General features: G+C 40.1%; 1 protein-coding gene across 3 annotated transcripts in view; it reads left to right on the top strand.

The window, feature by feature from the left end:
• Positions 1–13,712, top strand: part of EPB41L4A (erythrocyte membrane protein band 4.1 like 4A) — a 134,967-nt gene that overhangs the window by 97,134 nt on the left and 24,121 nt on the right. For 2 of the 3 annotated variants that reach the window (XM_048931383.1, XM_048931381.1), the window contains 3 exons: positions 7,407–7,488; positions 11,306–11,389; positions 13,155–13,268. In XM_048931383.1, the coding sequence (XP_048787340.1) occupies positions 7,407–7,488; positions 11,306–11,389; positions 13,155–13,268 (280 nt within the window). The remainder of the gene's footprint in view (positions 1–7,406; positions 7,489–11,305; positions 11,390–13,154; positions 13,269–13,712) is intronic. The other variant, XM_048931382.1, reaches the window with a different exon arrangement.

Here is a 13,712-nt window from a genome sequence, read left to right as displayed (position 1 = left end):
AACAAGGTTATTTTAGTTTACATCTGTTAGATTAGATCAGGTGTTTTCTGCAAATGCTGCTTAAATTGGCATCCAACTGAATGTAGCTTTTAATTTATCTTTTTGTAAGGAACAGCAGAGTTTCACTTATTTTCTCCCACAAACTTTAAACCTAGCAACTTACTTCTTGTCTTCCCAATGTTCAGCATCTTTCCTCACCTTTTTCTTCAGTTTTTCTTCCTTTTCTTAACATTGCAACATTAAGTGCATGAAACGAATGCTTTTCTGTCTACAGTCTGTCAATTAGCTGTTTTGTTTTCTTTTAAACCTATTAGTGCCAGGAATGAGCCCAGCCACAACTGTGTTTTTGGACAATCAGGTGAACCAGTAACTACAAATGCATGGCTGTAGCATGTGCAGTCTGCATTGCTACTGATGTACAGGTTGCAGGTAATGTGTGAAGTACTGAAGTCTCTAATTTCAGACATCTCATTAAAATGTTTTTTGTATACATGTTTTGGGGTTACTAGCAGTTGCATAGTATGCATTGTTCCCCCTCCCCTCCCCTCTTTTCTTTTTTTTCCAGTTACTTTAATGCATAGGTTAACTGTTTGCAGTGCTGAGTTGTCTGATTCCCTTGGTAGAATGCCTGAACAAGTGCCTCAACAGGCATTTGGGCTTTAGCATGGCAGATTGTTTTCCTAGAATCCAGACTACAGTTGCTTAAAGTGCAGTAACTTCCATTTTATCATTCGCTTAGCATATTGCAAATCTCATTAGCATAAGTGTCTGGAAAAGCCAGAGAGGGAAATTTCACTGACTGGACAATCAATGCTTTTATGTTAGTGCTTTTTTTCCCTCTGTGTATGTTTAAGTTTTTGTTCAAGTTTGTGTTCGGTTGGAGAACATTTTTTGCTTTGTTTTGTTTTGTTAAACCTTAAGCCTGGTGTATGCTTAGCTTACTTAGTTCTCTTATTCTCCCAGTTTCAGGTGAGAGAGAGTAACAGTTTGTTCTGGTCACAAATCATAAACTCAAACAGTGGAACAGGATCAGTCATTGTTCTGCTTTACTCTTACGTAGGACTGATAATATTCAGCTTTCGCAATAACTGGTACAAGCTGCTCAATGAAAGTGTCCTTTATTCTTCTGAGTAAGTACAGCACTTGAGAAGTTCCCCAGGAACATTCTCTCTGGACAAACACTGGTGTGGACAGACCTGTTGCCATGGGTCCTGGTTTATTCGCTGGTGGCACACGCATTGCTCAGGACCTATAATGTTCTTTGCTAGCTGGAGGCTTGACTTGACAGTGCCTTGCAAACTGTATAGTTGTATAAACCAGTGTAAAGTAAACCTTGGCATTCTGATTTAAAAGCCAGATGGAGAGTCATTCGAATAAGTATTAAAATTGCAGTTTTATTTGAATTCTAATAGTCCTTAAGCTGCAGTCCCCAGTCCTTGTATTGTTTAATTCCCTGGGATCACAATCCGTGCCCTGGCTAACCTACCTAACCTATCATTACCTCACTCATAGTTGATAGGAATGTTGAACTGGAGCACCAAACGTGTAGTAAGTCTTTTCCCAGAAAACTGTGGGATTGAGTTTGAAAGCTGAATCTTAGAAAATGAATGTTGGGTCAGTTGTATCTATTTATTTACTTGTTTATTTTGAGTTTTAAATTTTAAAGGTTATTTAAATCACAGGCTTTGTAAAAGGATGAATGTGACTACTGCTGTATTTTATGCAGCAGATGGCAATGTCAGCACAAATAAGGTTTGTAAATTAGCTTGTAAAACATTATCATGGAGTAAGCTATAGGAGTGTAGACTTTTTAAGTCCATTTTTATTAGGTCTTAGTAATGTGCAGTGCAAAGCATGGACTCTTACTGCATGTTTTGCTTTGGATCACATTATCTTCAGCCCTCATTCATAGATTTAAGTACAAAGACTGCTTCCAGATAATGTTAGTGAAATTGCTTCAGCTAATGAGGCAAGACTTAATTAGCTTGCCAGCTCTTGAGATTTTGGACTTTAGTATTTTTAAAATCTGTTTAAGTTTGAATGCCGAAATGAGCATCAGCACTGTTGTAATGTAAATCAAAGTGTTCATTCATGTTTCTGGGAAATTTCAGTTCTGTGAATGCTTACCTAGTAAAAGGAAAACAACCAAGAAAACCTACAAGCTGAAGATTTCTGGTTACCTAAAGTATTTTTGAGAATTCTCAGGAGAAAAAGTGTAAGAAACTAATACAGAAAAGGTGCTGTAATAGGGCTAGCATTTGGACAATTTTTCTCGAGGTTTTTCTTTTATATTAGACAAACTAACATACAGAGATGTATGTTGGTAGAACAGTAGTGCTGTGTAAGGTCACAGAAGATACATGAGGTGGAACATACTTAAGGACAGTTATTTTTCTTTGTGAACAGAAGCCTTTCCTCTCACTTAAGATGGTTATTTATACAATGTGCAACAGCAAAAATTGCAGTTTTCTTGTTGTTGTTGTTTTTGCTTTTCTCACGCCCTCCCCCCCAAAAAAGAAAAAAAAAGCTTCTAAATATGGGCGGAATCAATCAGATGCTGCTTGTATGAGAACTTCTCTCAGTAGGAGGGAATTGATCTGTATTTCTGTCTAGGTTCTGGCTCTGTGTGATTGTACTGATTGGTATGTTGTCTTTTCTGTTTTTCACTCAACTAAGTACTTGTTAAAAGTACAGTGGTAGCCAGGATAATCAGCAGTGAAAAGCTGCTGCTGAAGATTAGCTAGCACTCTGATCCAAAAGCTGATGTGCTGAGGTAGGCTCTGTGGGAACAGTGTGGACACAAGGAGCCCAGGTTGCTGCGGACCCAGCAGAGTTTCTGCTGTAGGATGGGCTGACTGTGTTGCGTAAATCCCCACCTTCGGACACCACAGGTGCCTGTGTGCATTGTTATTGCCAGACATGGCAAAAGGTCTGTTCTGGAGCAATTGGGCCATGGCTTTAATTCTGTGAGTGGCTTTGTGGCTTTGACATGATTTGGGAGTTGAGTTCTTGTCACTCCATCAGGTTATAAGCACTCAAAGGGGCTTAATGGGAAGCTACTTCCTTTATAGCTCAAAATCACGTCTGCTGTTTGGAACAAAACAGTAGCTTTGTTGATTTCTGTGGGTGAAGTTACTACAGCAGGGCTTTTTATTTCATGTATTTGATGGCATAGAAAAGGCAAGCTATATATATATCTCTACTAATAAAGAAAAAAACCCACTGAGATACACTTGGTGGATAGAAACTTCAAACTACTTGGTTTTCATTTCATTACCAGCATCCTCCCTAAAGTGGCAAGTTTTTGCTTTCCTTCCTCATGTTCTGTCATCTTTATGTGTGATTTTGACTGAAAGCATTTTTGGAGGTCTCAAGAAGAATTTTTGCAGCAGGCTTTTATGCCCTCAGTGTAGTTTGGAGACTTCTTTTCCCTGATCATTTTTTCATCCCCATTCCTTTATGAAAGTATTGGTTTTCTTAATCCATTGATTTTTAATTCAGTAAATTCAGCCTTTTTACCAAGCAGATCACAATGGCAGTAGTCATTGCATCATTATTGAAAAGAAAATAGTTGTAAGGGCAAATGTACAGTGCTTCAGACAATCTGGCTAGCTTGTCCTGAACAAAACTTTACTTTCAGTTCTCAGTGTGAATGTCTGCCCATTCTGCATTTCCTTCATATAATATTTCAAATTCCTCCTAGTCCTTACATACTCAAAAAAACAAACCAAAACAAAACCCTCAAAAAACTGTCTAGGAGAAGCAAATGATGTACGAGAGCCAGGCTGCTTCCCTTCCCTGCCAGGCGTTACTCTGAAATGCTAAGTAGAGAACTGAGTAAACTAACTCATAGCAAGCAATAAGGTCAGACAGAAGGAAGCTTAACTACACTGCTTAAGCAAAGGTGACTAATGTTACTTGAGGCCCTCTGCAGCATGCGAGACATCTCCAGAAGACCAGCAGATCTAACATGTAGGAGACCCACATTCCTGGTGAGGCACCTGGTGGCCTGATAAGATGCTTTAGTGTCCTGGATTCAGCTGGGACAGAGTTGATTTTCTTCATAGTGTCTAGTATTATGCAGCATAATACTATGGTGTTAGGAGAAAAACAGTGTTGGTAACACCATTGGTTTAGTTGTTGCTGCTGTGCCGTGCTGCGGAACCAAGGATGTTTCAGCTTCTTGTACTCTCTTCCCAGTACAGGAGGGCGCAGAGAGCTGGGAGGGGGCAGAACCAGGACAGCTGATCTAAACTGCCAAGGGGATGTCCTATACTGTATGATGTGGCAGGTAGAAAAGCTATAAAACTATCTGGGAGGGCAGCTGCTACGCATTGGTCAGCAGATGGTGAGCAATTGCATTGTGCACAACTTGTTTTGTAAATGCACATATGCAAATATATATATATAAAAGAAATAATAGTAATGATTATATATTATATGTTATTATGATAATATATAATCATTATATAAATACATATAATATATACTTGTTGCATATTATATACAACAGTAATGATTATATATAATAGTAAAGATTTTATATATAATATTAATAATTACTATTATTTCTCTCTTTTTTTTTTTTTCGTAGTAGTTTTTATCTCAACCCATGAGTTCTACCTTGTTTTCCCATTCTCCTCCCCATCCCAGCGGGAGAAGAATAGTGAGCATATGGCTATGTAGTACTGAGCTGCTGCTGGTTATACTGCAGGATATACTTAAATTCTCTGTGCTGAAGTAGAGGGGAGTGCACGGACTTTCTGTGTTAAAAGGGGTGGCATATGAAATTGGGATGTACTGTGGAAAAAGTGAGTAATGCAAAAGGCAGCCACTACTTAATTTGTGACAGGTTTTAGTTTTAGCCAAATGAAAAAGCTTGAATTTGCATCGCTGTATTGACAGCAGTATTGATGCTGTTGCATGTGGAGGAAAAATGCAGTGCTTCCTTGTTAGCTGTTACAGGCCTGAGTCAGCCTGTTTCTGTGTCTCCAACATCCCTATTGTCCTGTACAGAGCTGATATATGTCATTAATGATGTTGCTTTACTGTTTCTCTTAACATCTGCTTCAGTTTTGAGAGAAATGACTGAAATTGCCAGTCAGAAGGGGAGCACCTGAAGTAAAGAAAACTTACAGATTAATATTAATGCCACAGCATGGAAACTAAGATTATAGTGCTAACAGAAATAAACTTTTATTGGTGGTTAGTATATTTTTTGTTTGTTATTTCTCTAACAGAGTTGTGTGATGTACCTTTGCTTACATACCAAGCTAAACAGAACAGTTCTGAAGTGTATACATCTATAGAGCGCTGTATGGTGTCACTTTGGCTTTAACCCAGTGTAAAATATCCAGATTCCCTTGGCTCTCAGTGCTTCTGAATTACGAATGCCCCAGTCTGTTTCTTTGAAGCATGTTACATAGATGCTCAGAAACTAGGGAAAGTGTACCTTCATCCCAATTCTTTAGAGCTCTGTTGGCTTCTCTTGTGCCAACAGTGTGGAAAAAGTGGGATCATGATGTGATTCTTTGGTTCTGTGTTGTGCATTGCATACAAAACTAGAAACTAAGCAGGTTAACCTTCAGTTGTTGGCCAGTTATTTCTTACTCATTCAAAGTGAGACTTAGCTGTCACTATTACTGCATTACATATATAATATATCAGTTGTATAACGTCATGTATATGATGTATTATTATATTATTAGTATTATATTAAGCAATTGGTTGAAAGGCCGCAGACAGAGGGTGGTGGTCAATGGCTCTATGTCCAGGTGGAGGCCGGTAACAAGTGGTGTCCCCCAAGGGTCTGTCTTGGGACCGGTGCTCTTTAACATCTTTATTAATGACATCGATGAGGGAATTGAGTGCACCCTCAGCAAGTTTGCTGACGACACCAAGCTGAGTGGTGCGGTTGATACGGTGGAAGGAAGGGATGCCATTCAGAGGGACCTCGACAGGCTGGAGGGCTGGGCTCGGGTGAACCTGATGAGGTTCAACACGGCAAAGTGCAAGGTTTTGCATTTGGGCCGGAAGAACCCCAGGCACCTGTACAGGCTGGGAGGAGCGGTCCTTGAGAGCAGCTCGGCAGAGAAGGACTTGGGGGTCCTGATGGACGAGAGACTGAATATGAGCCAGCAGTGTGCTCTGGCAGCTCGAAAGGCAAATGGGATCCTGGGCTCCATCAGGAGAGGGGTGGCCAGCAGGGACAGGGAGGTGATTGTCCCTCTCTACTCGGCTCTTGTGAGGCCCCACCTGGAGTACTGTGTCCAGGTGTGGAGCCCTCAGTACAAGAAGGACATTGAGATTTTGGAAAGGGTCCAGAGGAGGGCGACTAAGATGATCAGGGGGCTGGAGCAGCTCCCCTATGAGGACAGGCTGAGGGAGTTGGGCTTGTTCAGCCTGGAGAAGAGAAGGCTGCGGGGTGACCTCATTGCAGCCTATCAATACCTGAAGGGAACCTACACCCAGGAGGGGAGTAAACTCTTCAAAAGGGCTGACAACAGCAGGACTAGGGGAAATGGTTTTAAGTTGAAGGAGGGAAGATTTAGGTTAGATGTTAGGGGGAAGTTCTTTACTAGGAGAGTGGTTAGGCCCTGGAACGGGCTGCCCAGGGAGGTTGTGGATGCCCCGTCCTTGGACGTGTTTAAGGCCAGGTTGGACGGGGTCCTGGGCAACCTGATCTGAATGTGTATGTTTGGTGGCCTTGCTAGGCAGGGGGGTTGGAACTACATGATCCTTGGGGTCCCTTCCAACCCGGGTGATTCTGTGATTCTGTGATTCTGTGATTATTACTATATAAGAATAAATTATTTTTCATTCTCTTTTGTATATACATTATTAGTTTTCAGAGCTGCTTGTTTGCAGTTTTTATGTTCGCGCTCATGGCTTCGGAAGTATCACTGTTGTGCACAGCGCTTCTGTGTCAGTTTGAAAGGGTTCCTTGGAATGAATGTTTTTATGTTGCTTTACTATCTAATCTAGTGATTATTTTAGAGTCTACTGTAGCTACACAGCAGATTGCCAAGCTCACAGTGCAGACCATGCAGAGTTTGCTTATATTCTCCACACACCTCTCTTCTCACTGGCGAGTGGAGCAGGAAATTTTCTCCTGGTTGCAATAGCATAGTGCCCCTGCGGGAACAACAGCTGCTAATTCCTTTGCCTCACGTGGAAGAGTAATGAATGTTCACCATATTGAACTGCTATATTGATGTGCTATAGTTAGAAATGAGAATAAGACACAGAAGTGTAATTCTTATACCCCCTTACATGTACAACATTTGCCAGATGTCTTGTGTATTATTTTATCTCACATACTCTGCTGGGTTTAATAGGCAATTAAATTCAACAGATATTTATGTATCTGCTGAGAAGGTGTCCTGTGTTTTTATTTTCTTTTTCAGGATCTAGTGGCATGAACCAGATTACAACAAATGGGGATAATGAAGGAACTACGAAAATTGTTGCACCTTCCCCAGTGAAAAGGTGGGTAGACCAGCAATTCCCTTCCAGCTTTGTGTATTGCAATGGATAAAATAAGACATTCAGTAATCATCAATCATAGCTTTTCCTGCCCTGAAATTTAGGACTTCCTGATACTTGCTGACAGAGTAACAGAGTGCTGCCCATTTACTTCAGCAAACCCTGATGTTCTGAGCCAGAGCAGAAGCTTGCTCTGGTGATGCATAGTTTGGAAACCTACAAGTTGGGGCATGTTAATGGGTAGATAGTCTCTGTTTAAAACCTAATAAACTAAACTGTGATGCAAGGGGCACTGATCAGGACAGGTATGAAGACCTGCCTGTCTCTCTCCAGTTCCCTCCTTCCACAGGCAGAAAAAGCACTGCTTGGGGTTCATGGACAGGGAATAGCTGGGCACGGCCTTTCTTCCATCAGTGCTATAAATGCTGTTCTCCATCACCCATTACACTGGTAAATCCAAGGGCACAGATCTCATGTTTGTTTGCAGTAGTGAACTGCCAGCTCTTCTCTGGGCTTGTATGGTCTTCTGTGTCTGTGCTGAAGTGCACATCTGTTCATAGACAAGACATATTTGAAAGAAAGATGTGAGGTTCAGATTCGGAAGGGGATTTATGTCCTCACCCTTAATTTTAGGTGAAATTTAGGTGCACAAATCAAAAACGGATGATCTGACAAAACAATAAGTCAAAAACTCAGCGCCTGGCTCTTCTTGCTTAGTTGCCTAGATCTCTCTCTCTGCATGCCCAGTAACCCCAACAGCCTTTTTTTTTGGGCTGAGGAACTCTGACCTTACCCTCTCTATTGAGTCTGGAGTCTTCACATGCTGGCTATCTGCACTGACCTCTGAAGGAATGTACAAAAGATCTACTGTAAATACTTGATGGATAGGGTTTCCTGTTGCCTAATATTTTAAATTGTTCTTCCAACAGAGATGGATTTAATTGCCTCCTTAGTTTAAGGGAATTGGAATCCAATATTCTTGCCCTTAGAAAATAATACTGATCACAGGTTAATACTTACGATTTTTCCTCTCCATCCAGCTGAAGCTAAGACCATTGAGCAGGAAACAGTACAGGATTTGGTAGGAGAGAGACTGGTCCAAAGGAGGACATAGTTTTGCAGAGATAAAAGTATAGGGTAGGAGGGGCCCTTAACTACAGCCTATGTTCCTAGTGCTGTGTATACATTTTAGTCAATGAACTGGGTTTGTTTTTTGTTTTTTGTTTTTCCTAGAAAAGCAGGCTGTACAATGGGGATTTTCAGTGTGGAGGCTTCAGAAGTTCTGGGTTTAGTTTCTTAACTTCGTAGTTCAAAAACAGTTCTCAGGCAGACTCTACCTGACTCATGATTTTAAATAGTATTAGTCACTTCTGAACATCAAAACAAAAAGTTGAGAGTGGCTTTTCTTGCATGCTTTCTGTTTAGAAATAGGTGTGTTTTTCTGTGTGTCTGTGCCTGCATGAGTATGGACCTTTTATGTCTATAGAGCTCAGTGTACCTGGCAGGCAGCACACATTCTCTGTGAAACATTTACAGTTTGGTAGTTTACTCCATCCTGTGTAATTCTTGCATTACTTCTCAGTCATGCTTACACAGCATCTTTCAACAGCTTTTATGAGCTGAGTTCTCATAGTTCAGTGTTTTATTTACTGCTGAGTTAGTCATCCCTACTGTATAAATGATGTAAATTCAAGGTTAGTCATAAAAATAATAAAAAAAATAACAACAACAATAATCTCCCATGAAAATCAGATCCTGGTCTTTCCTAAAACTTAGAGTGAACTCAGTCCCTTTTGTAGCTGATTCCTGGACAAAGTATCACTATCTGCGGAGATGCTGTGCTTTAGCTCTAGCTGTGAAGTGTCTGCATCTGCTCTGAATGTGTAATGAGTTAGCAATCTAATGCAATGAGCTCACCTCTCAGCATTATTTCTATTTCTCTCTCCTTTTAAGATTTGAAAATACAACTCAAATGTCTTGAAAACTAACTTCATTCTGAGAATTGCTTGGCAACTTATGCTGTGCAAAAAAAAATTGCTCTCTGTAATACACTACAGAAACTTGTTTACCCAAATTACTAGCTTACTCTGATGCAAGCTCTTGTTTTTCAGCTTGTGCAAATTAGAATCAGTGATTAATGATGCATTACTAAGAAAATGATTTACCTGATGAAGTGTAATTCAGTTTCTTTCCTGCTGATTTACTGTAGCTTTGCATTTTGTTCGCTATGTGAGAATTAAATGATTAACTCAGTGACCTGTAGTAACCAAAGTCTGAGGTTAAGAGTGGATTACTGAGTTAAGTAGCCACAATTCTTTCATACAGTGGTGTCTGTCACCACCTGCTTAGTGCAGAGAGCTCTGGCTTATGTCCCCCTGCGTAAGCACCTGTAAAGCCTTTTTTGCTGATCAGGTTGCACTTCAGAAAGATCTGTGGTCTTAATGCTTGTAGTAGGTTGCTGTCAGTAATATTTCTTGAAGAGCTTAATGGAAACTAATATGGGTTAGTTTTATATCAGGTGACCTGCTTGTTCAGGCTGAAATTGAACTATAGGTATAATAACGTAAGAGAGCATGGGAGAGAAGATACTCGTAAGAGCATGCTCCACCAGGAAGCCGCCTTACAACGCTTGGAGTGGCAGTGACCAGGCTATCCATAGTCGGTGAGGAGCTGATATTGGTAGAACCTGACGGCATGAGCAAGTAAGGAAGAAAGAAGGAGCTAGAGCATCTTGCTAATTCTCTCCTTAACATTCGAAGGTGCTGGTTGCAGACATTGAAGCCTATGTTATACGCTGGGTCGGTGCCTTGACTGTGCTGGTGCTTCACGTAGTGGCAGTCTGTGAAAACGGCATTTCATTTTGTCAGTTCTCTGTTTAGTGTCTAGCAAAAGGGCAGCAATAAGCAGTTGTTGAGGGAAAGTATGTTACTCCCTAAACCTGTAGTCAGTCATGTTTTGAATAGTTACCAACCCAGCCTTTGTTGTTCTGATCTTAAAGTACTGTTGACCTTCAAAAATGACCTACAGAAGCATGATAAGGATAATCTGAAGTATGTGGTGATGTCTCTACTGTGAGAGATTAAATAGACTATGATTCTTTCACTTGGAAACAAGATGAGCCAGGTGTTGGAGGGATGAAAAAATAATGACGTGGAGTTTGTAATTAAGGAATGATTATTCACAGAGCTTTTCCTTCCTCTCCCCTTTCTTTTTTTCCCTCTGTAAACAAAGAACTGAGAAGAAGAGCACAGCGTAGAAAGAAGTTTTGAAATGGGTGGAAGATGTGAAAGAAAGTCAATTTTTTGTGTGTGCAGTTTTTTTGTGCACTGCTGTCGGGAACAGTTTGAACCCAAAAGACAAAAAATGGGCAAGAAGTGTTTAAATAAATTCATGGAAGAAGCTTCCATCAAGAGCTATATGAAAAAAGAGCAGATAAAAATTCTGTTTCAGTAATCTGCAAACTGCAGATGGTAAAAGACTGGAAGTGCATACTGTATCTCTGCTCTACTGCTAGACTTCTTGACTGAGTGTCTGTTCTCATTTGTTTTGAGACAAGATTAACTTTTTTTCTGATTCTGTGCAACCATAATTATGTGTTTGTGGAGCTGTCTTTCAGGTCTTCCCTTTTTTTATTTCGGTTTATCCTTCTAGGAGAGATTCTCTAATGCATCAGATGTTGGCCTTCTTTTACATGGCAGGCAAATAGCTGTGTGCCAGCTCTCTGCAGTGGCTATATTCCTCAAAGATTAATTTCTAAGAGATGAAAAAAATGTGACCTATGCTCTGTGCATTTAAAAGGTGTATCTTTACTTTTATTTAGCTTTAAAAATATGAAAAATGAGAACAGTCCAGAAACCCAAAGAAGTAAAACAAGTGCACCATGGGAGGAAAATGGCCAGCAGAGGTAAGGCAGGACATGATATCTTAAGTATTATGCTATGCTAAATATTGTGCCGTGGCAATAGAATGAGGGATTTTGGTATAACATGTTAATATACTAACATAGTCACTGTAATTCTGTATTGCAAATAAAAAGGTTGATCCTGGTATAGATAAGTTAGAACTCTGACAGTATAAGTAAGGAAGAAAGGAGTGACCCTCTGTGAGGAGACCTGTGGTACACCTTTCCAAGGGTTGCCAAGAGTTAATGGATTCTGGGGAAACTGGGCTAGTGCATGGAAGTGAAATCAGCTCAGGGTTTCTGAAGACAGAGATGTAACACATGGCTCACTCAGTCCCCCTGAGCAGGGAGTAGTGAGCACCAGGGAACTGTCATATGTATTAAACTTATTACTTCTTTTTTCTGAAGTGGTTGTTTATGGCCACTTCTGTAAAAAGGTCAGTGAACTAGATGGCATCTTACTGTAATGCAGTAAAGTCCTATTATTACGTCATGATTCATATTTATACATAGTGGTATTTGAGGCATGTTTACTATGTGATTCTGCGTAAACATAGAGTTTTCAGTGTAAGGACAAGGCAGTGTGCAGATGTTCATTTGCTAGGGTAGACTTTTGTCTGTGATGTTTAAAAAAGAACCTGTGTCAGATAGTCACAGTGTAGCTTTATGGTTAAAGCTGTTCTCAGTATGGAAGGAGCTTTACTCCTAGGAGCCAAAGAGTGTGGGATTGAGTTTTTGAAAGGACATCTATTCTAAAGAACTATGGAGTGATAGGTACAAAAACAGACCATATGTCACAAAAAGCTTTTCACAACTTCTAGTAATAATTTTCCACTTTGAAATCAATCAGAAGAACAGTGGCAGATTTTTAGCTGTGCAGAGCATCACTGTAATCAGCAGTCTGGAGAAGGAGGATTTTAGGAAAGGAAGAAAAATTTGTTGAGACATTTAACAGATAGCTGTTGTGAAAAGGGCTGAGTATCATCAGACAGAAATGTGATTTTGTGTTTAACCTAGTTGGTTCGGGAAAGTGTGGACCTGTTACAGCATCAGTGGACCACCTTTAGAGTAGTGTGTATTCATTGCAGGCTGTATTACGCTATTGGAAGAGTTACATTTCTGTGGGAAGGCACAACAGTACCATCCATACAGGCATTTGAGAACAGATAATGCAGTCTACTTTCAACGCTGTAACAGCCTTAAGTCCTACCCTAGCTTAAGTATATGAAGCTTGCAGTACCTCCACGTCATTTTCAGAGGATTGTGTAGATTAACAGCAAAAATCTAGAGTTAAAATTATGTAACGATCCAGATTTTTAGGTGTGCTGAAGATTATGTTGGGGTATGGACACTGTTTTTGTATTTAAGTCCATGGAAAACCTGAAAAGTACAAATGCATGTCAATACCTCATTGTGAGTTGTGTAAATCTTCCTTAAGCACAGATATTCTACAGCAACATGTATATACTTGGTTCTACATTTTGTAAGCTTAGAACTGTCATCTCTCCAGTGCTTGGTGGTCTCTGTCCTGTATTTTACATGTTCAGCGTAAAATATTTGCTCTTGGAAAGCAATACTGTTGGTATATTCACAGATAGCATGTGTGAATGCACATGCTTGCACACTCTTGAATGTGTATATAACGGAACATGCAAATGTTTGAATGTGTGAACCTTCTCACTGTTTTTGTAGATTTAATCTGGGTTATCTGACTTAACTATTGTGAAAGTTGAGAAGTCAGTTGTTTGCTTTTCCTTTTTAACCCCAGTGGGCTGTATAATTCCCCCAGTGACCGCAATAAATCACCGAAGTTTCCTTATTCTCGGCGACGGAACCCATCAGGTGGCAGTGAGAATGAGTGTGGGCAGCCAGTCCGGAGGAGGTAAGAGCCCTGAGGCCTGTCACAGTTAGCTTCTTACAGCAGGAAGCGTACAGTCCTGAATGCTCTATGTTCAGTAGGGTCTTTTGACCCTACAGTGCTGAGTTCTGGGAGTGTCAGTTGTTAGTGCAAAATGAAAGTAAACTTGGAACATGGAATCTGATTTTGCAAAGTAAATTTTCATCAGGGTTTTTGCTTGCTTGTTTGTCTTGTGTATGAGGAAAATAATTTTGAAAATACAAAAAATTTTATTATTTGCACTTGAAAGATCCTTTCATATAGATCAGCATTTATTTTTCCTTTCTTCTGATAGCTCTTGCTTGGTTGGCAATGAACTTCTACTACAAACCAGTAACTTAGTTTGAATTAAGTAACTTAGAAAACTGAAATCAAATGGATAGAAAACAAAACACTTTGCTTTGTGACCTGGAGTTTGTCCGATGTGTG

This window comes from Lagopus muta, chromosome Z, assembly GCF_023343835.1.
Source record: "Lagopus muta isolate bLagMut1 chromosome Z, bLagMut1 primary, whole genome shotgun sequence".
Classification (NCBI taxonomy): Eukaryota; Metazoa; Chordata; class Aves; order Galliformes; family Phasianidae; genus Lagopus; species Lagopus muta.
This window is presented reverse-complemented; position numbering and strand designations above follow the sequence as displayed.